This window comes from Protomyctophum parallelum (assembly GCF_964188405.1).
Source record: "Protomyctophum parallelum genome assembly, chromosome: 4".
NCBI classification, from domain to species: Eukaryota; Metazoa; Chordata; class Actinopteri; order Myctophiformes; family Myctophidae; genus Protomyctophum; species Protomyctophum parallelum.
The window spans coordinates 48725020-48752967 of NC_139700.1; the positions used below are offsets into that span (position 1 = coordinate 48725020).

The following is a 27948-nucleotide window of genomic DNA, read 5'->3' on the forward strand; positions in this document are numbered from 1 at the left end:
GTGATATAAAAACATGAACAAATATCTGTGTGTAGTTTCCAGGCGCAATAAGCTGCATTTCTCACCTAATTATAGTAAAACATGATATGCGCTAATGAGCGGTGACGTCGTCGTTTCTCAAAGGCTCCGTTTTGCATGACTACACAGATCCACTGATCCGGAATATTTTGGAAGATCTTCACTTTTTTTTTTATCCGTTTCCAAAAAAAGCTCTGTTTGACTGGCCTGAAAACGCCGTTTGCGTGTGAAAACAAAACAAATGCGTTTTGCAAAAGAGCCATATGTGTAGCCCAGGCCTTAGTCTACCATGAAAATGTGTTAATTGATCAATTCGTATGCATCCCCCCCCATGTACATTGCTTGTAAAGTCTAGTTTTAAGAGTTTAAATTCTACCAGCCTATAAGCCACGCTACATCTGAGCCAGTATCATAATTATGCAATAAAACACCCTAAGAAAATAAACACATAAATAATACTACTAAATACTAATCATAACTAATCGGTTGGTCGCCAAATGTCTGCGACTTTTAGTCGACTAAGAATTTTGCTCAGACGATGACCAATATATATTTTTTTTAAATGCTCTAAAGTGTAAAGAGTAGCTCTCTTGTTTTCAAGAGACATAATAAGGCTCCATTTTCATCACCGCTAAACCCCTTATCCCTAAACTTCTTTGCCTTTTTTATTTTATTTTGAAAAACATTTTTGAATAGTTCCAACTAGCCAATCTATACATTGACACGTTGTGAGCTTGTGGACTGGCCATTTTAACCCATTCTGACCTGAGATCAGATTCTAAAAATGTCTTCTACGTACATCCTGACAGTTTTCTGAAAAAGATATGTTTGCGCTATGAGCTTGTAGATCTGCTATTTTTTCAATAGCTAAAGCATAACAATGCTAACACCACCAAAATGGGTTCCCGCCCCAAAATGGGTTAAAGGATAAAGTGTCTAGATTGGCATGGAGGTGCAGAATGTTGACCATGTGTGGCAAGTCACACTTCTAAAGCTTCAGAGTAACGCGTACTAGTGATGGTCATGCAGAGCTTTTTGGGACTTAACCCATTTTGGGGCAGGAACCCCTTTTGGTGTTTTAACCCATTTTGATCTGAGATCAGATTCTTAAAAATATCTTCTACATCCTGAAACATTTCTGGAAAAGCTATGTTTCTATGTCGGTGGTTCTTTGATTTAAAAAAAATAGCAGACCTACAAGCTCGGCAGATCTACAAGCTCATAGCGCGCCACCGAGTGGCGCGCTACGAGCTTGTAGATCTGCAGCACTCAATCTGCAATTTTTAAAAAAAATGTGAAAATGTGGCGCAAATCAGAGTGAACGTTTTTAAATCATCTTTGCTTCTGGTGGGGGGGGGGGGTGGTCCCTGGAACAACATATTTTCAGATGGGGGTCGCCGGCCAAATACATAATAATTCTGGGGGTCGTTGACATGAAAATGTTTGAGAACGACTGACAGGCTTTTCAGAAAACTGTCATGATTTAGAAGGCATTTGTAGAATCGTCGTCAGGTCAAATTGGCTTAAAGGAATAGTTGACCCAAAACATGTCAGATTTCTATCAATTACACGCCCCATGAAGCCTTGAATTCACAGGTTTTGTTTGTCGCATTCCTAAGCCAGCAGGAGACTCTTTTGAGTGACTTCACTGGTAATTTTTTGGGGGGTGAACTACTCCTTTAAGCATTTGCTCGACTCCTATTTCTGTATGTATAGCTCCTCTAGGATTTGAGGATGACAATGTCGGTCTGTCCAACAAACACAAAACTAGATCTATCAAACACTACTGGGTTTTCTAGTGGGAGTTTAAGACCTCATCGTCTTGTTTCTTCAGTGATATGTTGTTTTGCAAGTAGCATAGGTTTGTACTTATAGAACTAAGCTTGTATTGTTTATATACTTGAGGAGTCTTGTTGGGCTGTGGCCCTCCAACATTATGTTGACAACCAGCTCTGTGGCCTTGTGGTTAGAGTGTCCGCCCTGAGACTGGGAGGTCGGGGTTCGATTCCCGGCCAGGTCATACCAAAGACTCTAAAAATGGGACCCAGTGCCTCCCTGCTTGACACTGGGTTGGATTGGGGGTGTAAGTCCCTGCGACATACTAGCGTCATGTCCAGGGGGTGTACTTGTACATCAAGCTGCCCCTATGGGCCTCATGGCTCGGCAAGGCTACTTACTGTACTTATGTTGACATTTTTCTGTCTAGATTATAAAACAGCACAGCGTTAATGATTGTGTGAGTCAGAGTACAAACGATATCCAGGGTGGGGAGTGGACCACTGTTACTATTATGACCTGTGTGTGTGTACATCGTTGCCCTGTAAGGAGGAGTCAAGGTCCTTCCTATGACAGGAATGTCACTGGTTTGCTGTTGGGTGTGTTCGTCTTGGGGGCGAGTGTTGGAGAGCAGTGTTGACATATTCTGTGAAATAAAACCAATAATTAATCAACCAGGTCTCTGAAAACAAGCCCAAAAGAAGCAACTAGGCCACACGAGCATCGGATATTTACAAATAGCCAAGCTATGAGCTTGTAGATCTGCTATTTTTGAGAAATCGTGAAAACGTGGCGCAAATCTTTCAGAGCGAACGTTTTTAACTCAAATCTTTGCTTCCGGGGGGGTCCCTGGAACAACATATTTTCAGATGGGGGGTGTCAGTGGCCAATTACATACATAATTTATGGGGTCCTTGACATGAAATATTGAGAACCACTGATATAGAAACATAGGTATTTCAGAAAATACTGTTGTCATGATTTAGAAGACACTTTTTTTTTCTTTCATTTTGACGTCAGGTCAAAATGGGTTAAGAAACAAGCCCAACAAACCACAACCTGCAAGCCCCCACGTCCCTTATAATAAGCAGACATGGCAACACTAGTGGAGAGCTGTGGAACACGCTTGACAACGGAGCAGCTCCTTAAATCCAAATGGCAACATGGAAACTTAAAGAGAACCGATTAAATCAGACGAGTGAGAACCTGAACCGACGTGCTTTGTCTTCACAGGTGTGCTTTCACTTCCTGTTATAGGAGCTCTCTCTCTCTCTCCCCTACAACTGGGGAGGCGGTGGCTCAGGGGTAGAGCAGCCTCGGAAACCCAGACGTTTAGCGCAAACGTCGATCACTCTCTGCTGATTTTTGATCGTCTGCACCTTTGTTAAACGCACACACACGTACACCCGTACACAGTACACACTACACACACACACACACACACACACACACACACACACACACACACACACACACACACACACACACACCTCTCTCTCTCTCTGTCGCTCTAATTAATTCATGTCCAGCAGCTGGAGGATCCTGCCGGGAGATGCCGCCCTATGCCATAGAAAGCATAGGTGAGTTCCAGGCTAGGTGTAGAGTGTCCAGATGGGCATAGGTGAGTTCCAGGCTAGGTGTAGAGTGTCCAGATGGGCATAGGTGAGTTCCAGGCTAGGTGTAGAGTGTCCAGATGGGCATAGGTGAGTTCCAGGCTAGGTGTAGAGTGTCCAGATGGGCATAGGTGAGTTCCAGGCTAGGTGTAGAGTGTCCAGATGGAAACCACAAGGCTCCCCCAGAGTCGTAGTCCAATAATTAAATGGCTGAGGTTGGACAAAATTTGATTATTTTGTTACTCACCTGATTCTGACCGGACATTAGGTCTACTAGCCAAGATAAAAAAAGATCTACCCTATAATCTGCTCACTGCAAATACCCTAAATTTGCCGTAATCCAATATGCCACCATTGACGACCTATTTATATAAGGCAATGTTTTCTAAATGTGATTATGCTTTAACCCATTCTGACCGGGCACCCATTTTGGTGTTGGCATCATGTTATGCTTTAGCTATTAAAAAATAGCAGATCTACAAGCTCATATCGCGCCACCGAGTGGCGCGATACGAGCTTGTAGGTCTGCTATTTTTTGAAAAATCGAAGAACGACTGACATTTTTAGAATCTGATCTCAGGTCAGAATGGGTTAATCAGACCAGTGTGTGTCCAGTGGAAACCTCGTGTGAATCTGATCTCAGGTCAGAATGGGTTAAGTAGCATGTGACGTGTCAAACTAGGGGGTTTTCATGATTCTGAATCCTTTTGTGCAAAGCATTGGTTTTGCACAAAAAACACTCCTTGGGCTAAAAAACGGCCATTACGGCCATAATGTGATGAGGAATAGCACATTTTGGGGTCTTTTGGGTAAAGTGGCTAATGGCCAAATTTAGTCCAAGGAGTGTTTTTCACCAACCACAACCACAACTAGAGGCTGTATCCTGAGAGCCAGGGTTAGGGTTTTATTTGTTACAAATCTAATACAAAAGCAAAACACTTAGCCCACATGCAAATCAGCTTACGGTGAAATTGAATGTAGGGTTCAAATGGGTGACATATATAATCTCCTGCCCTGCACGCTTCCATTTAAAGCATGATGTTATACTTTAGCTGTTGAAAAATAGCAGATATACAAGCTCATAGCGCGGCACTCAGTGCCACGCTACGAGCTTGTAGATCTGGGTTTTTTTTTATCGTGAAAATGTGGTGCAAATCTTTGAATATATATGCTTTCAGAGTGTTTAACTCAAATCTTTGTGTCTGGGGGGTCGATCCCTGGAACAACATATTTTCAGATTGCGGTCGGTGGCCAAATACAGACAATTCTGGGGGTCCTTCACATGAAATATGTTGAGAACTACTGACATAAAAACATAGTTTTTTCAGAAAACTGTCATGATTTAGAAGACATTAATAGAATCGTCCTCGGGACTAAATGGGTTAAGTCGTCGTCGTCCCCCGCCCTTATAAGGACATTGTCTTAGTGCAAACGCGTGACACAAAGATGGACACAGACTTAATCAAAGAATGTGGATTTTCTTTCATGCAAATTATCTTTTTAATTGAACCATTCTTGAACCATTTATCTCCAGTCATTATTCAAAGCAAGGTTTTATGGTGTACCGTCTACCATGTCATTGTCATTATAAGTGAACATTGTTTTTTCCCAATTAGCGCAAAAATAGCATATCTGTGCGTTGTTGTGTGCCTGCCCTGTACTAGTAAGTACCCATTTAGGAAAAGGGGCCTCTGTGTCAGATCCATACTCGATGCACACCTCAGAAGGCTAGTGACAGGTGACAGGTCACCTCAGAAGGCTAGTGACAGGTGACAGGTCACCTCAGAGGCTAGTGACAGGTGACAGGTCACCTCAGAACTTGGCTAGTGACAGGTGACAGGTCACCTCAGAAGGCTAGTGACAGGTGACAGGTCACCTCAGAGGCTAGTGACAGGTGACAGGTCACCTCAGAGGCTAGTGACAGGTGACAGGTCACCTCAGAACTTGGCTAGTGACAGGTGACAGGTCACCTCAGAAGGCTAGTGACAGGTGACAGGTCACCTCAGAACTTGGCTAGTGACAGGTGACAGGTCACCTCAGAGGCTAGTGACAGGTGACAGGTCACCTCAGAAGGCTAGTGACAGGTGACAGGTCACCTCAGAGGCTAGTGACAGGTGACAGGTCACCTCAGAACTTGGCTAGTGACAGGTGACAGGTCACCTCAGAACTTGGCTAGTGACAGGTGACAGGTCACCTCAGAAGGCTAGTGACAGGTGACAGGTCACCTCAGAACTTGGCTAGTGACAGGTGACAGGTCACCTCAGAAGGCTAGTGACAGGTGACAGGTCACCTCAGAAGGCTAGTGACAGGTGACAGGTCACCTCAGAACTTGGCTAGTGACAGGTGACAGGTCACCTCAGAAGGCTAGTGACAGGTGACAGGTCACCTCAGAACTTGGCTAGTGACAGGTGACAGGTCACCTCAGAGGCTAGTGACAGGTGACAGGTCACCTCAGAGGCTAGTGACAGGTGCGTAGGGCAATAGAGCATACATTACAAAGGGGATCTTTAAAAAACAAAAAGGCCGTCCAGCACACTGTCAGACACTTGTTAAAATGTTGCTCTTTTTTAGGTCAACGTCTCGGTCAATTAGACCTTCATCAGGACAGACTTTTTAATAGATCCGTCCGTCCTCCCTGCCTTTGTCTGCCGTCCTACACTCTGTGTCCTGTCAGATCCATCCTCCCTAACCCTGTGTCTGCCGTCCTACACTCTGTGTCCTGTCAGATCCGTCCTCCCTAACCCTGTGTCTGCCGTCCTACACTCTGTGTCCTGTCAGATCCATCCTCCCTAACCCTGTGTCTGCTGTCCTACACTCTGTGTCCTGTCAGATCCATCCTCCCTGCCTTGGATGTGTCTGCTGTCCTACACTCTGTGTCCTGTCAGATCCGTCCTCCCTAACCCTGTGTCTGCTGTCCTACACTCTGTGTCCTGTCAGATCCGTCCTCCCTAACCCTGTGTCTGCTGTCCTACACTCTGTGTCCTGTCAGATCCGTCCTCCCTGCCTGTGTCTGCCGTCCTACACTCTGTGTCCTGTCAGATCCGTCCTCCCTAACCCTGTGTCTGCTGTCCTACACTCTGTGTCCTGTCAGATCCGTCCTCCCTGCCTGTGTCTGCTGTCCTACACTCTGTGTCCTGTCAGATCCGTCCTCCCTAACCCTGTGTCTGCTGTCCTACACTCTGTGTCCTGTCAGATCCGTCCTCCCTGCCTGTGTCTGTTGTCCTACACTCTGTGTCCTGTCAGATCCGTCCTCCCTAACCCTGTGTCTGCTGTCCTACACTCTGTGTCCTGTCAGATCCGTCCTCCCTAACCCTGTGTCTGCTGTCCTACACTCTGTGTCCTGTCAGATCCGTCCTCCCTAACCCTGTGTCTGCTGTCCTACACTCTGTGTCCTGTCAGATCCGTCCTCCCTGCCTGTGTCTGCCGTCCTGCACACTCTGTCCTGAAACAACACAAACAAACAACGGCTCCAGTGTAATGTCACGCCACGTCAGGACAACCTGTCCTGACCGAGCGTGTCTGTGACGGACTGACTCGTATGTAATTCCAACCCCAGCTAAACCAAGCTTTAGTTCCCCTGCTGGGGTGCATACTTAGTTTAGACTATAGTCATTGGTTAGACATAAGGTTGGTGAGGGGTGCGTTAAGACGACCGGATTAAGGTTGGTGAGGGGTGCGTTAAAACGACCGGATTAAGGTTGGTGAGGGGTGCGTTAAAACGACCGGATTAAGGTAGGGATGCTCCGATCAATCGGTGGCCGATCGATCGTGGCCGATCACCGATCGATCGTATCGGATCGGCCGTGCAAAATCCACCGATCCGCGAAACCGATCAACAAAGCAAAAATCTGCGCAGTTTTACATCCAAAATAATGTTTCACTTTCTCGGTTCGGCACCGCTACTGGAGAAATATAGCGCTGTCGAAGGCAGCGCAACTAAAATCTCCCCCCCACACACCCCAGGGAGAGAGAGAGAAAAGAGAGACAGAGCGAGAGAGCACTCACGTCTTCACCCAGCGGGTCCCCGCGAATCCCGCAATTAACCAGATACAGAGTTTATATAGCCTATAATAGCCTACACTTTAGCAAATTATCATGTCTGATGAGAATGTACTGCGCTGGACTGTACAAGCACCGTGGAGTCTGTCTCACACTCTCTCCAACAGACATCCTCAGCCACGCTCCAAAAGTGGCAGCACCATGGCTGTCACTCATAGGCTAATCACTCTGTGAGAACTTGTGTGGACTTCCTTTTCTCCACAACGGACTTTTTCGCTTCTAAACCCCTTCTTGTTGCTTTTCCCTGTGTGCGTCACTCAGCAATACGGTGAAACAGAACACAAAGATGAGTAGCCTATTTATTTTTTACACAGTGTTTGGAGCTTAGCGTCAGATTTGTTTGTGTTGGAGCGCCTCAGCTCGGTGAAAGAGTTCATGGTCAACCTCTTCCAGAGAGAGATGGAGACACTACAAACTCTGCTGGAGACACAAAACAACGCAGCACCTCTCTCTCTCTACGTCTCTCTCTCTCTCTCTCTCTCTCTCTCTCTCTCTCTCTCTCGTGTGTGCACTGCTGCGCAATGTCACAGACACAGACGCGATCAATAATATGTAGCATAAATAATAGTCAAAATATAACACTTTCCCTCCATCTGTGACTGTGATGAGCTCCTCACACTGTCACACACATAACTCCTCTCTCGTTCATGCACGCCTGCTCAAATTAGCAGCAACTGTTTGCGTAAATTATATATTTTTCCCGTTGGGGGGGGGGGGGAAGTCAGGTTCGGTGAGGCCCGGTCGTGCTGTCTCACCCCCCGGCCCGGCCCAATGTTGTTCCGCCACAGGTTGTCAACACATGCTGAGTTGACAAAGATTGACAGATTGATTAGGCTGTGGAAGTATTCACACTACTTTAGTGTGGATTTATTGGTATTGGCAATTTAAGGACAGGAGGAGGAGGAGGTGATCAAGCAGCTCCACAAGACCACAACGTTACATTGGTAGGCTCAAGGCTGCATTTTTTCCCTTTTTTTTCTCTCGAGGGTGCATGGGATGATGGGAGCCCCTCCAGCAGGCTAGGGAGCCCCGCTCAGGTTAGCGGAAAATGACCGCGGGGCGCGGGTTGCCAGATTTTTTTATAAGTAAAAAAAAAAATATATATATATATATATATTAATAAAAATATTAATAAAAATATTTAAAAAGATCGGGATCGGAATCGGAATCGGCCCCAAAAAACGTGATCGGAGCATCCCTAGATTAAGGTTGGTGTAGCCTGAGCTAACGTGTTAGGTTTCTGTTCTAGAGGGGCGGGTCGCGGCTCAGATTTGCGCACGCCCTGATTGGATCTCATCGATCTGTCCGTCACCCCCGGCCCCTCCTCTCCCCCCTAGTGCAGCGCTACGTCACATAATTTGGAGTGACGCCCACCCGGAAGGGTTGACTCCCACTTTTAGACCAGAGCGGCCAATGCGTTCCTCCAGGCTTTCAATTTTTGCACCAACAAAAATGAAAGCCTGGTACCGAGGCTAAGGTTGGTGAAGGGTGCGTTAAGAAGACCGGATTAAGGTTGGTGAGGGGTGCGTTAAGACGACCGGATTAAGGTTGGTGAGGGGTGCGTTTAAACGACCAGATTAAGGTTGGTGAGGGGTGTGTTAAGACGACCGGATTAAGGTTGGTGAGGGGTGCGTTAAGACGCCTGGATTAAGGTTGGTGAGGGGTGCGTTAAGACGACCGGATTAAGGTTGGTGAGGGGTGCGTTAAGACGACCGGATTAAGGTTGGTGAGGGGTGCGTTAAGACGACCGGATTAAGGTTGGTGAGGGGTGCGTTAAGACGACCGGATTAAGGTTGGTGAGGGGTGCGTTAAGACGACCGGATTAAGCTTGGTGAGGGGTGTGTTAAAACGACCGGATTAAGGTTGGTGAGGGGTGCGTTAAAACGACCGGATTAAGGTTGGTGAGGGTTGCATTAAAACGACCAGATTATGGTTGGTGAGGGGTATATTAAAACGACCGGATTAAGGTTGGTGAGGGGTATATTAAAACGACCAGATTAAGGTTTGTGAGGGGTGCGTTAAAACGTCCAGATTAAGGTTGGTGAGGGGTGCATTAAGGGTTGGGAGAGGGTTAGGTTTAGGTGTGCTGCCCCGTGGGAGGTTAGGTTTAGGGTGAGGGTTTGAGATAGGTTGTAGGACTAATGACTGGTCTAACCAATGACTAGTCTAAACTAAGTACTGCACCGCTGGTACCATTGGGTTTGTTCCAAATAATCGTAACACGTTTTAAGCATCAGTGCATTGTTGCAGTTGTCCTGTATTTAGTTATTAGGGCTGTCCACACAGAGAATAACTCTACAAATGAACAGTGATGATAGGATAGCGTTGGGTTGAAATGCAAATTTAGGATAGATTTTGATATGCTAGTCAACGTTTCACACATTCTTCTGAAAGTGATCATAGTCGTATTGCTCGCCACTGTTATAGTTCTGGTGTTGGACAATGACGTCCTTGAGTTTGAAGGAGTTTTATTCATGGTTATCATTCTTAGTGTGCACTAACAGAAAAGGGGCTTCTGTTATTACGTGGTGGATGTTTTGCAGTGCTCTGAAGTCCTTCTGTGACTTCTGAAGAGAAGGAATGTGTATAAAAGGCCTCACTAGTCTTCCTAGTCCAAACGCCATTTTATACTGAAGAAGAAAACGACATCACCTTTGATCAATTGAACACATTTTCAGTAGCACCGAAGAGCCGACTTTAGGACGGTACCCACCCCCCCCAGCCCCCCCCCCCCGAACCTCAAATGACGTCACATTGTAGGCTCTACAGCGCCGAACCGAGTATTCGGGTCTAAAATAGGAGTATGACTCGGCCCTTAAACCTGCTCTTGAGTATTCAGCATTTCCAGTGTATGTAAATAGAAACCGTGTCCCCAAGGTGGAGAGAGCAGGTCATGGTGATTTATACAGTGTCCCCAAGGTGGAGAGAGCAGGTCATGTTGATTTCTACAGTGTTGTTTTTGGTAGCGAATTTCCATTTTAGTTTTAGTCGACTAAATATAATACAATTTTAGTCGACTGAATCTACAGTTGATTTATGGCCGATTGATACTCCTATTTTAGAGCCGAATAAAAGTCGGTTCGGCTACAATGTGACGTCATTTGAGGTTCGGGGGGGGGGGGGGGGGGGGGGGTGTACCGTCCTAAAGTCGGCTCTTCGGTGCTATTTTTTCTGACGAGCCGAAATCATTTCGGCACTACAGCGCCGAAACAGCGGTAAAATAGGAGTATGAATCGGCCCTTAGTCTTGATGGCATTGTAATGACCGTTTTTACACTTGCTGAAAATAGCCGATCTACAAGCTCGAGCTTGTAGATCTGCTATTTTCAGCATGCAAGCAAGTGTAAAATTCCTTATACTGGATCTTCCTAACATTTTAGCCTTTTTTTTTATTTGTCAACGAAACTGTCAGTATATTTAGTCTTAGTTTAAGTCATCGTAGCTAGTTTCCATTTAGTTTTCGTCAGTGAAAAAAGGCAGTAGTCGACGAACATTTTTCACTCACTGGCCCACACTCGGTGCACACTCACTCACTCACTGGCCCACACTCGGTGCACACTCACTCACTCACTGGCCCACACTCGGTGCACACTCACTCACTGGCCCACACTCGGTGCACACTCACTCACTGGCCCACACTCGGTGCACGCTCACTCACTCACTGGCCCACACTCGGTGCACAATCACTCACTCACTGGCCCACACTCGGTGCACACTCACTCACTCACTGGCCCACACTCGGTGCACAATCACTCACTCACTGGCCCACACTCGGTGCACGCTCACTCACTCACTGGCCCACACTCGGTGCACACTCACTCACTGGCCCACACTCGGTGCACACTCACTCACTCACTGGCCCACACTCGGTGCACGCTCACTCACTCACTGGCCCACACTCGGTGCACGCTCACTCACTCACTGGCCCACACTCGGTGCACACTCACTCACTCACTGGCCCACACTCGGTGCACGCTCACACACTCACTGGCCCACACTCGGTGCACACTCACTCACTGGCCCACACTCGGTGCACGCTCACTCACTCACTGGCCCACACTCGGTGCACACTCACACACTCACTGGCCCACACTCGGTGCACGCTCACTCACTCACTGGCCCACACTCGGTGCACACTCACTCACTCACTGGCCCACACTCGGTGCACGCTCACTCACTCACTGGCCCACACTCGGTGCACACTCACTCACTCACTGGCCCACACTCGGTGCACACTCACACACTCACTGGCCCACACTCGGTGCACGCTCACTCACTCACTGGCCCACACTCTGTGCACACTCACTCACTCACTGGCCCACACTCTGTGCACACTCACTCACTCACTGGCCCACACTCGGTGCACACTCACTCACTCACTGGTAGGTACCCTCACAAAAAACATGCAGTAATCCTGGTCTCTAAACTGCCTCCCCCTGGCCAGCCGGGGCGCCTGATGGAGGGGAAAGGAACTGGTTGGAATAACGTGTTCCTTCCATGCGCTACGTCCAACCAGGGAAACTCCCCCCCCTGTCAGGTGTAAAGGAGCAACTTGGACACTCAGGCATGAAGGAAGCATGAGTTCAAGTCCGTTGCTCTCCCCTTGTCCTCCATATATGGGACTAGGTTGGTGGAGGGTGTGTAGAGCCCAGGATCACATTAGATGATTGACACAGGGGTGAAAAATGGGTTGCAAGTGATAATGCAGTGATGTAAATAGGTTTTCAATGTAATGAGTCCCAGGATGCAGGCATGGTCTTTTATAGATGAGTCCCAGGGACATTTGATGAGTCCCACTTCAACGATGTTAGGAGTCATATTTTGCCATTTTTTACAAATTGCAGCATTTAACTCCCATTTCATTTTATATGGTTATAATGTGGTTATATTCATGTAGAAAACAGAAGAAGAAATGATTATTATAACTAAAGCTAGCCAAAATAAACTAGAATAAAAAAACAGTACAGTAGTGCAGTAGTGCATCCCGTGGATGCAGAGGTCGTTTTATTACGTCCTTTTACTAAACTGCGTTTTGGGATGCAAAATGCACCCTATTTTAATCTCTGTAATGGGATGGGATGTTTACGCCCCCTCTATCATTTTTTTGTGATGACTGGTGAAGACGTTTTATCCCTGCTTCTAGTCAAGACTTGAAGTGTATTAATTTAAAATACTATGCATTTCATTTGATAATATCACAATTTAACAATGTCATGGTGTGTATCGATGCTAGCTAGACACACTAAGCTCACACAGTGAATCCCCTTGGATTGTGGGTGTGAGAGAGATTTATGTTTTGTGAATTTGTACAGTATACAGATGGCAGACTTTTAACACATTCTGGGCGTGAACCCCTTTTGGTGTTTTAAGCAAAATGTATGTTATAATTTAGCTATTGAAAAATAGCAGATCTATAAGCTCATAGCTTGTACGTCTGCTATTTCTGAAAAATCGTGAAAATGTGGCGCAAATCTTATTATATCTAATATTATTTCAGAGCGAATGTTTTTAACTAAAATCTTTGCTTCAAGTGTTTAGGTTCTAAACACTTATTTGTAACACTTTCTAAACGTGTCACAGTGTTTAGATTATAAACAGAAGAGCATGTTTAAATGCCATGATTGTAGGCTATAGTCCGGTCCGCCTCGGCAGGTTCTGTGTTCTGTCGCTGGGACAGCGGCAGGTTTCAACAGCAGGCTTGGCGTCATCGCCGTTGTCAGCCAGCGTGTTCTTGCTGGTGGTGGTTTCATTGTAAACGAGTAGCCTAAGCAGAGTAGGCTACGGTACTGTATGAAGTCTACCTCCCAGCCCTGGCAGAGTAGTTCTGGAATAGTTCCAACGGATTGTGTGCCCCTGGTTTTGCCCTAGTGGGACTGATTGAGGGTAGCTACTGGGACGTAAGTCGGGACTTGATCACTCCCGGCTCGGTCGCCTGAGTGACGGGTATGATGTTCGAGAGACCCGAAACCACGTTGACCTCAGGATACATCACTGAGGATACGTCCCAGGTGATGACCTTGGGATACATCACTGAGGATACGTCCCAGGTGATGACCTTGGGATACATCACTGAGGATACGTCCCAGGTGATGACCTTGGGATACATCACTGAGGATACGTCCCAGGTGATGACCTTGGGATACATCACTGAGGATACGTCCCAGGTGATGACCTTGGGATACATCACTGAGGATACGTCCCAGGTGATGACCTTGGGATACATCACTGAGGATACGTCCCAGGTGCATCCATGCCATGTTTTTTAGTTATATGCATGCATACCCTTACCTTACATACCTGGCAGGTGAAAACAAGCACCCAGATTAGCATTTCAATGCCTGATCTGCATGTAGTATTGCAGAGGGGCAGCGGTGGCCGAACGGTTAGCGGTTAGCGGTCTTGATACTGGAAGGTCGCCAGTTCGCATCCCCGTAACCGGCACGTTAAAACTACCACCGCTGAAGTGCCCTTGAGCAAGGCATTGTGAACCCCTACCATGACATGTTCTACGAGCAGGGTGTGGCTGTAAACAAGTCCTTGGCTTAGTGCACTTCCCTGCATGGTAAACAAAGAACTTTGCTTACTTTGCTTTACTTTCCCCCCCAAATGGCATAATGATATGGTCCCTGGTGGTCCTGGCCTTGTGTGATTATGCCCATTTGTGTCCGTTTTGTGTTCTTCTGTCTGTCCAGTAGTTTTAGCTTTTTTATGTGTCACATTATGCTGTTCTAACGCTTCAATTTCCCCTCTGGGATTAATTAAGTATATCTCATCTCATCTCATTTGCTTAGTTTAGTTTAGTTTATTAGTTTGTTTTTTTCTTCCATACAAAACATTCTTAGTTCATCAGTATTTTTTCTTATTCTTATTCTGGAAAAAAAAGGGTATAGACTGAAGCCTAGGCCTATTACGTCTACCCTTTTGTCCATTCAATTAAAATAATATATAAAATAATTAGCTTTTTGAAAAACAGGCAAAAAAAACAAAAAAAACAAGCAAAACAATATGCTAATAATAGTCACAGTAGTAACATTTTCACACAAAACCAAAAGAAACAAATGCCACTTGAATTGAGCCTTTACTCTGTATAGCTATTTAATGCTCTTTTTTTGAATACCTTCTTTAGTTTATCCTTAGCTCCACAGTCTTTCAGTTCATCATCACATCTATTCCACAGCTTCACACCCTTTATCGTTATACAATTACTTCTCACGCCAATCCTTTTTTTTTCCCGAACATACATTTTCCTCTGAGTGAATAACAGCTCTCTCTCTCATTGTGAACAATTGGATACAGTCTGGAAGTGTTTTCATTTAGGCTCTAAGCAGTATCTAATGTTTTTAACTCAACTAAGTCCTTAAATTTCAACGTATGACATTTTATAAATAATTCATTGGTGGGGTGAATATAGTCAACTCCATTTATAATCCTTATGGCATTTTTTTTGCAGTAGGGTGATACAGTTTGTGTTGGTTGTATAGGTGTTGCCCCAGACTGTAATATATGGAGTTATGAATGAGCAGTACAGGATATATAATGACTTCTGGTCCAGGATATGTTTAGTTTTGTGCAGTATTGCAATAGATTTCGATATCTTTGCTTTTATATACTTTATATGAGGTTTCCAATTTAGTTTATTGTCAATGATTACTCCCAAGAGTTTGTTCTCCCACACTCTTTCTATTTCTACTGAGTCAATGTCCTCACTGATTGTACGGTTTCCAAACACAATACATTTTGTTTAGCTTACATTCAGTGATAGCTTATTTATATCAAACCATTTCTTTAAATTCTTCAACTCCCCTTCCACTGTATCCAATAGTTCATTCATTTTTTTTCCAGAGCAAAGTAAAGTTGTATCATCTGCAAAATTAACAAATTGTAACCGGTTTAATACTCTACAAATGTCATTTATATAAAGAATAAAAAGCTTTGGGCCCACCACCGAGCCTTGGGGTACCCCACAGAGGACTTTCCCTGGTTCTGAGTTGACATTATTGATATTGACAAACTGATGCCTATCTTCAAGATAACTTCTCATCCATTTGTATGCTACATCTCTAATGCCATAATTATCTAGCTTCTTTAATAGTATTTCATGATCTATTGTATTGTAACGCTTTGCTTAAATCAATAAAGATTAGATACCGTTGCTAACATTGCAGTGCTGTCTCCTGTCCACCAGGGTGCAGTGTTTCACCTGGAGGAGGAAGAGGAGGACCACCAGGCGCCGCTGATAGCTGAGGACAGCAACGACATCTACATCCTGTCGGGAGGAGGAGAGCAGCAGCCCAGCCCGCCCTCCTCGCTGCTCTGCGCCGACGCCGTCGACGGCTCCTCCCTTCTGCACGGCTCCTGGCAGACGGAAAGCCTGCCCGCGTCTCTGGCCGGCCACGAGTCCTGGGCGGCGGTGGGCGGCGGCATCATGGACCACCCCGAGGACGTGAAGAGCCTGGACAGCATGGAGGGCGTGGCGCTGATGGCGGAGGAGCGCAGCGAGAACAACTCGTCCAACTCGGACATCGTGCACGTGGAGCGCGAGGAGCTTCTGGAGGCCGAGGGCGCCGCCGAGGAAGAGGAGGAGCCTGGGCTCCAGGAGAGCATGATGAGCGTCCTGGGGACGGAGAGCGACCTGGCCGAGCTCAGGGCGGAGTTTAGAGACCACACCCCCACGCCGCCTCCGGCGCCGTCCTCCGAGACCGAGTCCTCGGCCGGCCCGACCTCCCTGGTGTCGTTAGAGGAGTCCGTGGTCATGGTCGACGTGCCCCCCCCCGCGGTGCTGAGCTCGTCTCCGGAGCCGTCTCTCACAGCCGCCTCCTCGGAACCACCAGGGCCTCTTCTTCCCACTGAAGCTGCTGCTGCTCCCGAGCCAGAACCTCCCGTGGCACCTGTTCTGGCGCTAGAACCGGACCCTGAGCCACAGCCTGCCGCCGCCGCCCCAGAACCAGTCCAAGCGGCACCGCCAGCACCGCCGTCTCCAGCCAAGGAGGACCCCCCAGCAGCACTGGTAGAACCCCAGACCACATCCCAACCGGAGCCGGAGCCGGCTGTAGCCCCTCCTCCCCCACTACAGGAGCCAGAGGCCGTGGCCCTGCTGGCGTGCCCCTGCTTGGAGGAGCCGGTCGAGGCCGCCGTCGCCGCCACCGCCGCGGAGGAGGAGCCCCCGGTTCAGACGGAGCCCGAGCCAGAGGCGGAGCTCCCCGTGCTGCTGTACGGAGGCGCCGCCATGGTGGCGCTCGCCGCTCTGGCCATCTACGGCGCCCTGACCTACCGGAGGAAGTAGAAGAATAGCACAGTTACTCTATAGCCTCAGGGGAGGATGCGACGCTGCAGGGCATTGGCGTGAAAACGAGTCTTTAAGGTCCTCTGCTGCACACAGAGCGCGTTTTTCGTATTTTTAGCGGTCGTTTCTCCCGTCGGTTTTTCCGAAAAACGCGTCTCTGTGTGCAACCACCTTTATTGGATCGGACATGAAAAAGTTGCGCATAGTCAATTGTTCATGTTTTAGTTGATCGTCGTTATCGGGCGCATTTCTACCTGCAATGTTTTTGAATGTCTCGACTGTGAATTCACCTCCTGAGGTCCCCTCATGTCCCCTCAGCTCCCCTCAGGTCCCCTCTGAGGTCCCCTAGAGAATACTGGACAACTCACCCCGGTGCTAGCCCGTTTTTCCTCCCGGAATTTTCACCAGTGAGGGGGATAACTTTGTAATATGCTATTGGCTGTTTGTATTCTTTTTGGAAAAATGTAAAAAGATACTCCTGTGGAAAGGCTATATTATTTTATAGACTTCACTGTAGTAGCTTTTCATAAATTATATTTGTACTTGCGGTCATGAAAGTTTATAGTTAGAGAAATTCAAAGTCCAGCAGTCTGCTGTCCAGCCTCTCCCACCCCTCACTGGGGAAGATTCTGGGAGGAAAACAGAAACGGGGTGAGTTGTCTTGTTACCCCCCTAGAGACCTCATCATTTCCCAGGCTTCACTGCTGGACATCAGGGCTGCATCGCTGCCTCGCTACCTTCACAATGACCCACCAGGTACAACCCGCACAGACCAGCGTGAAAACTGTGCTCTTCTGTACTTCCATGTTGTTTCCTCCGTTTCTCAACTTGTTTTGCTGTTCTGTTGGTTCTTCACTCCCCCCCCCCCCCCCCCCCCTCTCTCTGTTTATTGTTGGGGAAGGGGCTGGGGGCATTCATTTTGATGAATGAATGCACTCAAGAAAATAAAATGTGAAAATTGAGTTGCGTGTGCTATGCTATTTGTGGGCTGGGTTTTGTCTGACGGTAAAGCTCAACACTCATAGTGGTCGTTGCTTATTTAAGGGTAATTTCACTTTAAAACACTTCACATCAGCTCAGACAGTTTTCAAGGCTCTTGATTCAGTATTTAGTTTAATATAATCTCTCAAGACTGTCCTGTAAATTAATACATTAAATCCAAGTAACTAATCTCCTCATTCATTAGGATGATAACCAGTTACTAGAACCAGGGACCTGGTCCTGAGTCTAACATGGAGTCTTATGTGGGAATGTTTGATCAAATTAATTATATCTGTCTAAAGGCTCATTCATAGTCTGTAGTTTCGGTGGTGAGGTGACCACCGAACTACAACATGACGTCACTGAGGTGACCACTGAACTACAACATGACGTCACTGAGCCGCGGTGAAAAGCAAACCACCGCCACCGCTCCAGCCCTTCTCTCTGTTTTTACTCACCACCGCTCCACGTTATTTCAGCTCACCTCACCTCACCACCGGAGCGGTGGTCACCTCACCACCGGAGCGGTGGTCACCTCACCACCGGAGTGGTGGTCACCTCACCACCGGAGCGGTGGCCGGTGGTCACCTCATCACCAGATCGGTGGCCACCTCACCACCGAAAATGCAGACTATGAATGGGCCTTAAAGGGACACTTCACCCTTTTTGCAATAAAATATATGTTAATGACCTTTAGAAGCTTTAGAACACTAAAGACCCTGGGGGTCTTTATGTGTGTAATATGTGGTTTTAGCTATTTTAGATTGTAGCAGTGAGCAGTGTCTCTGATGTCATGGACACTGGGCTCACTACCTTCCTGGACTACAATTCCCATAATTCTTTGGTGCACTGCTCCTCCTTGTGGATTGGGGGAGAGCTGTCTTACTGAGACAACATGTAGTCCAAGAAAGCTTAGAGAAGGAAAAGACACCAGCGTCATGGTGTCACGTGACTGGACGCCGGGGCTGCGCCATGACACCCCACCACGCCCCCATGTGCCAAAACTCACACTGGAAGTTTGATGAATACATGGGAGTGGATGGGAGACCGCTGGACATCTTGTAAACAAACATTATTTATGACCGATAGCGACCTTTGTCATATAATCGGTCCAGGAATATAATAGAAGACATATCACAGATTGTTTTCCGACTGGGTGTTTTTCGACTTGCTAACTGTTTAATTTTACTCAGGAATTTAAAGAGCACAGTACGGCTCTGGGCTGAATGGGCTTATAACCTGACTCCGCCAGCTGGTGGCAGTATTGGGTTCACAATCCTGCCTTGAAACCCCATACCTATTGTTTTTAATTCATCAACATTACAAACTAAATAACGCTTAAAAAAATGTTGAGAATAAAGGATTTTGCAATATTACAAGTCAGTGGTGTTTGATGAAATACTTTTTTTCATATAGCCTTAGGACCAACCCGCCTAGTATAATACAACAGTAGTTTTAAGTAGTACACAGTGATGAATCTGCTGCCGAAACTGCTGGAAATGTATTGGAGTGAATGGAGCAAAGTATAGACAAGCATATAAATAAACACTTTCTGAATGATTGAGACCATTGTAAAATAAACGCTTCTGTAACATAACATCACACATTACTTTCTACTGTCTTGAAGTCACCAACAAGTGCCTAGTAGTGGTCTAGGTTTACTGGCGCCCCCCCCCCTATTTTCACACCGTGTAAAGTACCGTGCCGAATTCAAATAGCCACTACTTTGCATAACAACAGCTTTAACTGTTTATATACCTGAGCTGACTGTGAGCGCACGTAGCCGGTAAGCATGCCATGCACACTTGACTTACAGGAGTGTGGACTGCATGGCTCCAGTAGGCTACTGCTGCTGTGTGGTGTTCTCCTCCATCAAATAACAGTTACAGATATATTCGTCCAAAGCAAACCTTTTAGTTTCGCTAGTGTCCAGTAAGGATGTTTGTCTGACCATTTTAAGTCTACTTTTGTGTTTTAGGCTTAGGCTATACAGCTGTTCTGTGTGCATGCCGCGATGCGTGCGTGCGCGTCACGTTCCGTGGTACCAGTACAATTTCATTTAGCCAGTCATTCATTCATATTTAACTTGAAACTGAATAAGGCAATGTCTGGAGTTGATAGAGCAAGCATTAACTTCTTTAAGGCATGCCTATGCCTACTATATTTTGAGGGACACTTAAATCGTTTAATTACCTCTACATTTCACATGCAAATATTATACTTTCACTACAATTATTAGTTATTACTAGACTACTATTACGTTGTATTGTACTACTTAAAACTACTGTTGTATTATACTAGGCGGGTTGGTCCTAAGGCTACTGTTAATTTGCGTATTTATTCTGAAACTTAACCACTTGTAGAGCATATTGTGATAGGCTACTGCTAGTCAACTTTTACTTTAGTGAAAACACCACTGACTTGTAATATTGCAAAATCCTTTATTCTCAACATTTTTAAAGCGTTATTTAGTTTGTAATGTTAGGCTTTTGAAGGCAGGATTGTGAACCCAATACTGCCACCAGCTGGCGGAGTCAGGTTATAAGCCCATTCAGCCCAGAGCCGTACTGTGCTCTTTAAATTCCTGAGTAAAATTAAACAGTTAGCAAGTCGAAAAACACCCAGTCGGAAAACAATCTGTGATATGTCTTCTATTATATTCCTGGACCGATTATATGACAAAGGTCGCTATCGTTCATAAATAATGTTTGTTTACAAGATGTCCAGCGGTCTCCCATCCACTCCCATGTATTCATCAAACTTCCAGTGTGAGTTTTGGCACATGGGGGCGTGGTGGGGTGTCATGGCGCAGCCCCGGCGTCCAGTCACGTGACACCATGACGCTGGTGTCACTTCCTTCTCTAAGCTTTCTTGATGTAGTCCAGGAAGGAAGTGAGCCCAGTGTCCGTGACATCAGAGACACCGGGCTCACTGCTACAATCTAAAATATCTAAAACCACATATTTCACACATTAAGACCCCCAGGAAAGTGTTCTAAAGCTTCTAAACGTCATTAACATATATCTTTTTGCAAAAAGGGTGAAGTGTCCCTTTAACTGTTGAACCAATAAACATAAAGACTGTCTGAGGTGCACACAAAAGACTGAGTAGATGTGAAAAATACCCCAGAAGTGTTTTAGACTGTGAAATTCAACTTTTAAGTTGTAATGGACCAGAAACTTGACAAAGAAAAGGGGATTTAAAAACATATATATATATATATTCTCTCCACCGGAACTTTGACGTTACTTTATTTCCAGATATGAAAACTACAGGACGTTTACTGGTGGATATTTGAATCTGTTTTAGATGGTATGAAAAGGCAAGCTTAAATACATGTGGCAGAAAAGGTATACGATTGGTGTCATTGCTAAAAAGATTTTATCTTTACATTTAGGGAATTATTGCCATAATTCCCATTACAAAACACGACAGTTGGAAAGGCTTTCTGTTCTGAAACTTGCACCCATGGGACCTATAAGCTGCTTTTAAGTCGACAGGCTGTCGGGACACTTTGATTGAATCAGTATTTTGTCATGTCAACTTGCCTGTTTAAGTTTGAGATCTAAAATAAAACTGGTTACATCAAATCACAGCCCAAGTAGCTGAACGGGATCCTTTGTATTATGGCAATATTGTATATTTAATAACAACCAATCGCACGGGGTTGCGGCATGGGGTTGCCTTGTAGGTGAACAGCTGCTGCTTCTAGAAAACTATCTAACATTTCAGTAATTTGTCTAAATATATTACTAAGTTATATGAAAAAGGACACAAATCTAACTAATTGAACTTTGATAGCAAAATGTTCTCATATGGGTGATAGTAATCATACCCCCTGCCCCTTAATGTAAGAGGTGTGAATGTACTGGACCTGCAGCACTTGATGTCTTAACAAAAAATGCATTATCTTCATTCAAATCGCGTGACTGGGTGCATCTTCATTTGTTTTCCTTAAAAGGTGTCGTACGAGCGTTGTTGACACGTCGTGGGGCCTTTGTCACTTTTACTTGGATTTTCTCCTCAAAATGTTTCTTGCATTGTCATGGTGGTTATTGAAATGTCTCAAAACATATCTCGAAATCAAATGAAAACACATCACGCTTCATAAAAACGAGTGTCGGCGCTAAGTTTAGTCCAGTGAAATGGATATGGGGGGGGGAGAAAAAGGTAATGGTGAAAAAGGACCCAAAACTCTCATACACTGTTAATTAGTGCTGCTACTGTCCTAATAGTCATTGTAGTAACGAGGTGAATCCCAGTATTTATCGTGCCAGTCTGCCGTTGACCCCATGATGTGCCTATGCTGCCTATATTGTACCTATATATCTTCCGACTACTGTTTCTCCACAATCAACCCATCTCTACTTCAGATGGTTTAAACTATATCTACCTGTATGACAAAAAGTTAAATAAGCTGTTGATTACAGTTTAATTACGTGTCTTTGGGAAATGTATTCCAAAAACTAGAAAAGGGGCAATTCCTCAGTTGCTAATCTTTGTCAGTGATACTTTTTTTTTTTTTTTTTGCTGTACTTTGAGCCAGGAATGTGAATGACGACCTTAGCCTTTCAAATAAGTCTGTCAATTTAGCTGGGCTGGTCAAACCAGTTTATTTTTTCCCCACGCTCTTAACAGTCATACTCGAGATCATTACATTTTCAAGTTATGTCAATACCAAAGTACCTCCCCCTCACTGCTGCTGTCTGACCAAAACCCACCATGTTAACGGCTTTCGGTTAAGAATATTCTGAAAATAAGGGATAGCTACAGTATGCTTCCAAGACATCGCAATCTAAAGAGTTGTGTTATTTATGCCAGTGTTGCATGGTGATGCTCATAGATCGGAGCATTAGTTAGAGAACAAAGGGAAAGTGTGTCATTTGAAGACTGAAGCAGTATGGATGTAAATAGCTCCATACATGGGAGTTTGTACTTTGTACCAAGTTTGCTATGATTCAGAGTTCAGAATAAATTACAAATTAAAAGAGCCTGTCTGTGGTGGTTTGTTGACAATTTATTTTCCCTTTTGCAAATTTGTAATACTTAATTAATGAAAACTCATTTCAATTCAAGTAAGCCACATGAGGTACAAATTCATATAAATATCAATTGTCACAATTTAAAGGGATCATTTACACCAAAAAATACTTTCTTTTCCCCCTCCTATGTATTACTCATGCCATGGAGCCTTGAATTCATGAGACAATTTGTGGAGTCTCTCTCCATTGAGTCCACCGGTCATCAACTTATTTGCTTAGGAATGTGACAAAAACAAAATAAATGATAAATTCATGGAATGTGTAATCGATAGAAAAATACGTCATTTTTTTAGTGAACTACTTGGAGGTTTAAAGTATAGTGAACAATGAATGCACCAGTGATTGATCAATGACTACAACTGTACTGCATTGATATAAAAATAAATTTAACACTTTAAGCAAATGTAAATAAACATGAATACTTTAGCCTTTCTGTCCTGAATTACATTCAGAACTACTGTAACTGAAAAGAAAAATAAGTAAACAGTAGCCATCATACCCGTAGCCTACTCATAAAACGGAGGTAAACGTGTCGGTAACAATGAACCAAAAACAAACTCACAGTTAATTTGATATGAAGAACCAACTTCAATTTCATTTTCAAACAGAAGTTTTTAGGGTTAATTTCAGGCTCAGTGGTTCTACAAAGAGGGACCTTCAGGGTTCCAAATGGATCCTTACAGGCCTGTAAGTAACTCTGAGAATGTATAAATTGAACCATTTGTACACTCAAGGAGTTGTTGGGGGGGGGGGGGGGGGGGGTCCTTGGAAAGGTTTGAGAACCACTGCTGTTAGCTCAAAAAGTCATCTTCTGTCCCCCACGCCGGTGGAGATGTAGTGCAGTGCGGTGTTGAACAGGCTCCGTAGCAGCCGCGGGGTCTGTCTGCACACGCCCCTCACCAGGGTGAGCATGAGAGCCACGATGACGCGCTCCTGAGGCAGCTGTTGGAGGTGGAGGTGCTCCAGGCCGTGTTTTACGACCCACTCCACCTCTAGGGTGAGGTGGTTCTTCCACTGCTGCTTGTTCCGCAAACAACAGAAAGTAACACATGAGTTCAGTTCAGTACGGCTACTTCACCACATATTACAACATACTGTTGGTGCTGTTGAAAAGGAAAAAAGAGAACAGCCACCACTCTTTAATGGGTAGTTTGGGGGGTTTTCTATTTGGCATTCTACTTCTCTAAATAAAGACCTAGAGACCGCAGACTCTCTAAACAATGTTATAGTGAAGCACACAACGTCTATATCCCGGACATGCGCTGCGCACACACACACACACACACACACAGTGTGTGTGCGCGTGCTTTTCCATTAGGTTTTCTCTTTTTCTCACTCACAAACACACTTCCTCAAAACATTACACTATTCTCTCTCATATACACATACTGCGCACGCACACACACACACACACACACACACACACGTAACTGTATGAGTAAGCTTATATGTTACCATATACTGTATTTAAGAATAAGCTGGTCAAGCAAATTATTTGACTATATTATGTATATTCTTTCAGAGCGAATGTTTTTAACGTAAATCTTTGCTTCTGGGGTGGGGGTCCCTGGAACAACATATTTCCAGATGGGGGTCGGTGGCCAAATACAGATTACTCTGGGGGTCCTTGACATGAGAAAAGTTGAGCACCACTCACTTTTTTCCCCTGAAAACTGTCTGATTTACAATACATTTTGTAGAATCTAGTGCCAGGTCTAAATGGGTTGTGTAATAACACGAGTTTTTCGTGGCATGACTCACGTTGACTGGGGAGTTGAGCAGTTTCCGGGCCAGGTTGTTGGTAGCTTGTGAAACCACGTCATGTTCGAGCTGGTCAGCGATTTCCCTCAGCTCCGCTGCGATCACCCTGGCTTCTGCTTCTTCAAAGTTCGCTACAAGGACAACAACACATGGGTCTGAAAAACTTCTGCATCTACCACTTCCACGTTAAATTTGGCTTGCACTTTAACCTATAAACATATTATTCATGTGTGACTGTGAAGTAAGTTGAGTGAGTTACTTTGGCCTGCATCAACTAGATGTTCCCTTCCCCATCAGAACCAACATCAACTATTAAAATAAAAAAGCAGCCTTACACAGACATTTGTGAAAATAATTAAACCAGTTGTTGACATATTGAATACTGCCAATTAAACTATTTCCTGAACAGCAATGGATGTAAAAAATGAAATAAAATAAACGTGTAGGCTACTATATATCATAGCAGTTAAGATTAATACTATAATTGTTTATGGTTATGTCAGTGATGTGGCCTGCACACCCACCCTCCCATTAGCCAATTTTAATGTTAATAATAATAATACACTTTATTTATATAGCACCTTTCATACAGAGTTGCAGTTCAAAATGCTTCAGAGGCAGGACAGAATCAGGTACTTTACAGTTAGGTCATAACATACTGTATATCATATCAGACACGGGTCATAAATTATGACCTGTGTCTGATATGAGCCAATACACCAGAGTATGCATAGAATCATGAACATAAAGGGAAATAAAAGGTATATCATTAAAAAAAGACTTGCATAAGATCATGACAATAAGATTTATTAATTAAAAAGAATAAGCACGGTAGCGGGGAACCTTCTATAAAGTGCTATGGGATGGATTGAGAAGGCAAATCTAAAGAGGTGTGTTTTTAATTGTTGTTTAAAGACGTTGATGGAGTTGGAGCCTCTCTGATTTCCTGAGGAATTGTATTCCACATAGTTCTGGTGCATTAGGAGGAGAACGCAGCCTCTCCTATTTTCTTTAGTGGTTTCTTAGTTTCTTTCATTTTGTGTCTTAGTAAACCTGCTGTGGAGGATCTTAGTGTTCTGGATGGAGTGTAATGGACGGTGATAGAGTGTCTGTTATGTATGTATCCAACCCAAATGTTGGAGACAGACTACAGCATCTTGCAATGGGCCTGGTCCACAAGATTCGATACACCACCAAGATAGTAGATACCCATGTACCTGTCTAAATACTTCCTTAATGTAAACGAAGTCCACACCCACAACACCAGAGGGAGTGCAACAAACCATGTACAACCCAGATTCGGCACAAACGAGGGACTAAATTATTTTCGCTCCTATGCCACCAAAATGTGAAACGCCCTACCAACAGTCATTAAGACATGCAAATCCCTTGACTCCTTCAAAACCGCTCTCAAAGGGCACCTACGGATGGCTGCAATTCGAAACTGGCCTCTGTAAAATCTGAATCCCCCCCACCGCCACCCCCCCTTTCCCCTCACTGTATATGTATGTATCTTTTCCCTTTTTGCTTCCTATATGATGAATTCCTGTTCTGTTCTTTAACTACATAGAAGTGTCTATTTGTACGTCTCTAAATGTTTTGATGAATTGAACAATGTGGACCCTCTTGTAAACGAGTGTAATGCTTAATTGGGTCGTCCACTCACAGTTAACAGTCTTTATATTGAGTTTGTGCTTGAAATGTACTGTAATTCTGCAAATACATATTTCAATCAATCAATCAATCAATGGGTTGTTGGATAATCCTAAATCAACTCACCGCCAGGCCGGTCCAGTTGGACCAGAGGTTGCATGTCTCCAGGGGCTCCTGTGATGATGCAAGGGAAGTGGCCATCGGTCTGCAGGTCTTCATCGAGGCCAAAGCAGGGGCCATTAGAGGTAGGGGCGGGTCCCGACCAGCAGCAGCTGGGGCCATTAGAGGTGGGGGGCCCCGCCCAGCAGGGGGGGCCACCGTTAGAGTCACAGTGGGTCAGACTGAGCTCTCTGCCCAGGGAGTCCAGCTCATTGAGAAAGTCCACATCGACTGCGCTGCTTCTCGGGGTCTGTTGGAGGAAGGACAGCAGCACCAGGGGAGCGTTAGAAAGGCCCACCGCCGCTGCACTCCCGGGGAAGTTCATCCTGCGATCTCTATCTGAAATTATAAATGAAATTAATTATCATTCACCAGTTTATGATTCGCATTCAGTCTAGTCACTATAGTCTACATTAAATCGCAATTTTGTTTTGTCATCTGGGGACCCCCAGGGGTCCTTGAGGGAGTTCCAGGGGGTCCCCAGCTAAATGATAGTTAGGAACCTTATGGGTCTGTAACTCAGTTAAATTAACAGTGGTTTTACAATATAACTCGGGGTACCAGAGATAGAAAAGCCATTAAATCGGGGGTCCGTATAGCATAATGCGTGTGAAACTGGGGGTCCTTGAAATTTACATGTTTCGGAATCACTGCTAGAGCCGTAAAAACCCTCCCTTATGGGGTCAATTATGTTTTCAAATGGGGGGTGGGCTAATACTGTACTGTAGTAGCTTTTCATAAATTATATTTGTACTTAGGCTGTCTGCTGTCATGAAAGTTTATAGTTAGAGAAATTCAAAGTCCAGCCGTCTGCTGTCCAGCCTCTCCCACCACTCACATTGGGGAAAATTCTGGGAGGAAAACAGAAACGGGGTGAGTCTTCTTGTTACCGGCTAATACATGTTTGGGGGTCCTTGACACAAAAACGTCTGGGAGATTCAGTGTAGACCACTGGGGTCTACACAGACTAAATCTCTTCTATTTTGTTTTGTAATATAATGTTTCTGGTTTAGGGTTCAACAGAGTTCAACTATAGTGGTTAAATGTTGCTAGTTTCTATTTACTTTGTTGGAAGTGAAACCTGCTGCACACCACGCTATGGGTGAGACATAATAGGCTAAAAACTAAATCATAACAAACGTTTTATTGATTTTTAATAATCCCCAAGGAAAATAATCAGTTGCAGCCCTGCTAAAGGTTACATCATTGTTAGCCACTATAAGCTAATACTAATCAACAATCAATAATCATCAATAAATAAATCACTCACCCTTCAGTTCGTCAGCTTTATGCACAACTTGAGCCGCGGTATGTATTATAATAACACTGAATAAAAATACTATTATTCAACAACCAACTAAACTAGCCGTCCTGTCGCATTGCACGCGACACGACGGATTGCGCATGTGCAGGAGACAGTAGGACAACACGAATATAATAATAATAATAATACTAATACGGAGAGAACGCGACGAAAAGGTTTACTTTTTGTAAAAGTTATTCCATCAACAACGTCCTAAAGGAGTCCTGTGGTTGTTGTCATGAGACTGAATGCCCTCAATGCCCTGCGTGCTGATCTGGAGCCTCTGATAAACACTCTGGAT

At 44.9% G+C, this 27948-nt stretch overlaps 2 protein-coding genes across 4 annotated transcripts in view; one reads left to right on the forward strand and one right to left on the reverse strand.

Annotated features, from left to right (window-relative positions):
• bcl2l13 (BCL2 like 13) overlaps positions 1–17893 on the forward strand; it is a 48965-nt gene extending 31072 nt beyond the window's left edge. Inside the window, exons 7-8 of one of the 3 annotated variants that reach the window (XR_014569176.1) lie at positions 15651–17088; positions 17427–17893. Coding sequence is in view for 1 of the 3 variants with exons in the window: in XM_083763813.1 (XP_083619939.1) it covers positions 15651–16748 (1098 nt within the window). In the remaining 2 variants the exon portion in view is untranslated. Of the gene's footprint in view, positions 1–15650 lie in introns of all 3 variants that reach the window. The other 2 variants (XR_014569177.1, XM_083763813.1) reach the window with 2 other exon arrangements.
• A 4846-nt stretch (positions 17894–22739) lies between these two features.
• Positions 22740–27893, reverse strand: bida (BH3 interacting domain death agonist). The gene is made up of 4 exons (XM_083764158.1): positions 27615–27893; positions 26312–26683; positions 24533–24663; positions 22740–23788 (listed from the first exon to the last, which is right to left on the reverse strand). The coding sequence occupies exons 2-4, from the start codon at positions 26667–26669 to the stop codon at positions 23576–23578; spliced, it is 702 nt and encodes a 233-aa protein (XP_083620284.1). The 5' UTR covers positions 26670–26683; positions 27615–27893; the 3' UTR covers positions 22740–23575.
• Positions 27894–27948: the final 55 nt, after the last annotated feature.

What these genes read in the sequence shown, in the direction of transcription:
- bida (XM_083764158.1), bottom strand. Translation starts at nt 26,669, where the DNA reads ATGAACTTCCCCGGGAGTGCAGCGGCGGTGGGCCTTTCTAACGCTCCC. An exon ending in CCAACTGGACCGGCCTGGCG is followed by an intron (nt 24,664 to 26,311) that starts GTGAGTTGATTT and finishes TTGTCCTTGTAG; the next exon opens with CGAACTTTGAAGAAGCAGAA. An exon ending in TGCTCAACTCCCCAGTCAAC is followed by an intron (nt 23,789 to 24,532) that starts GTGAGTCATGCC and finishes CGGAACAAGCAG; the next exon opens with CAGTGGAAGAACCACCTCAC.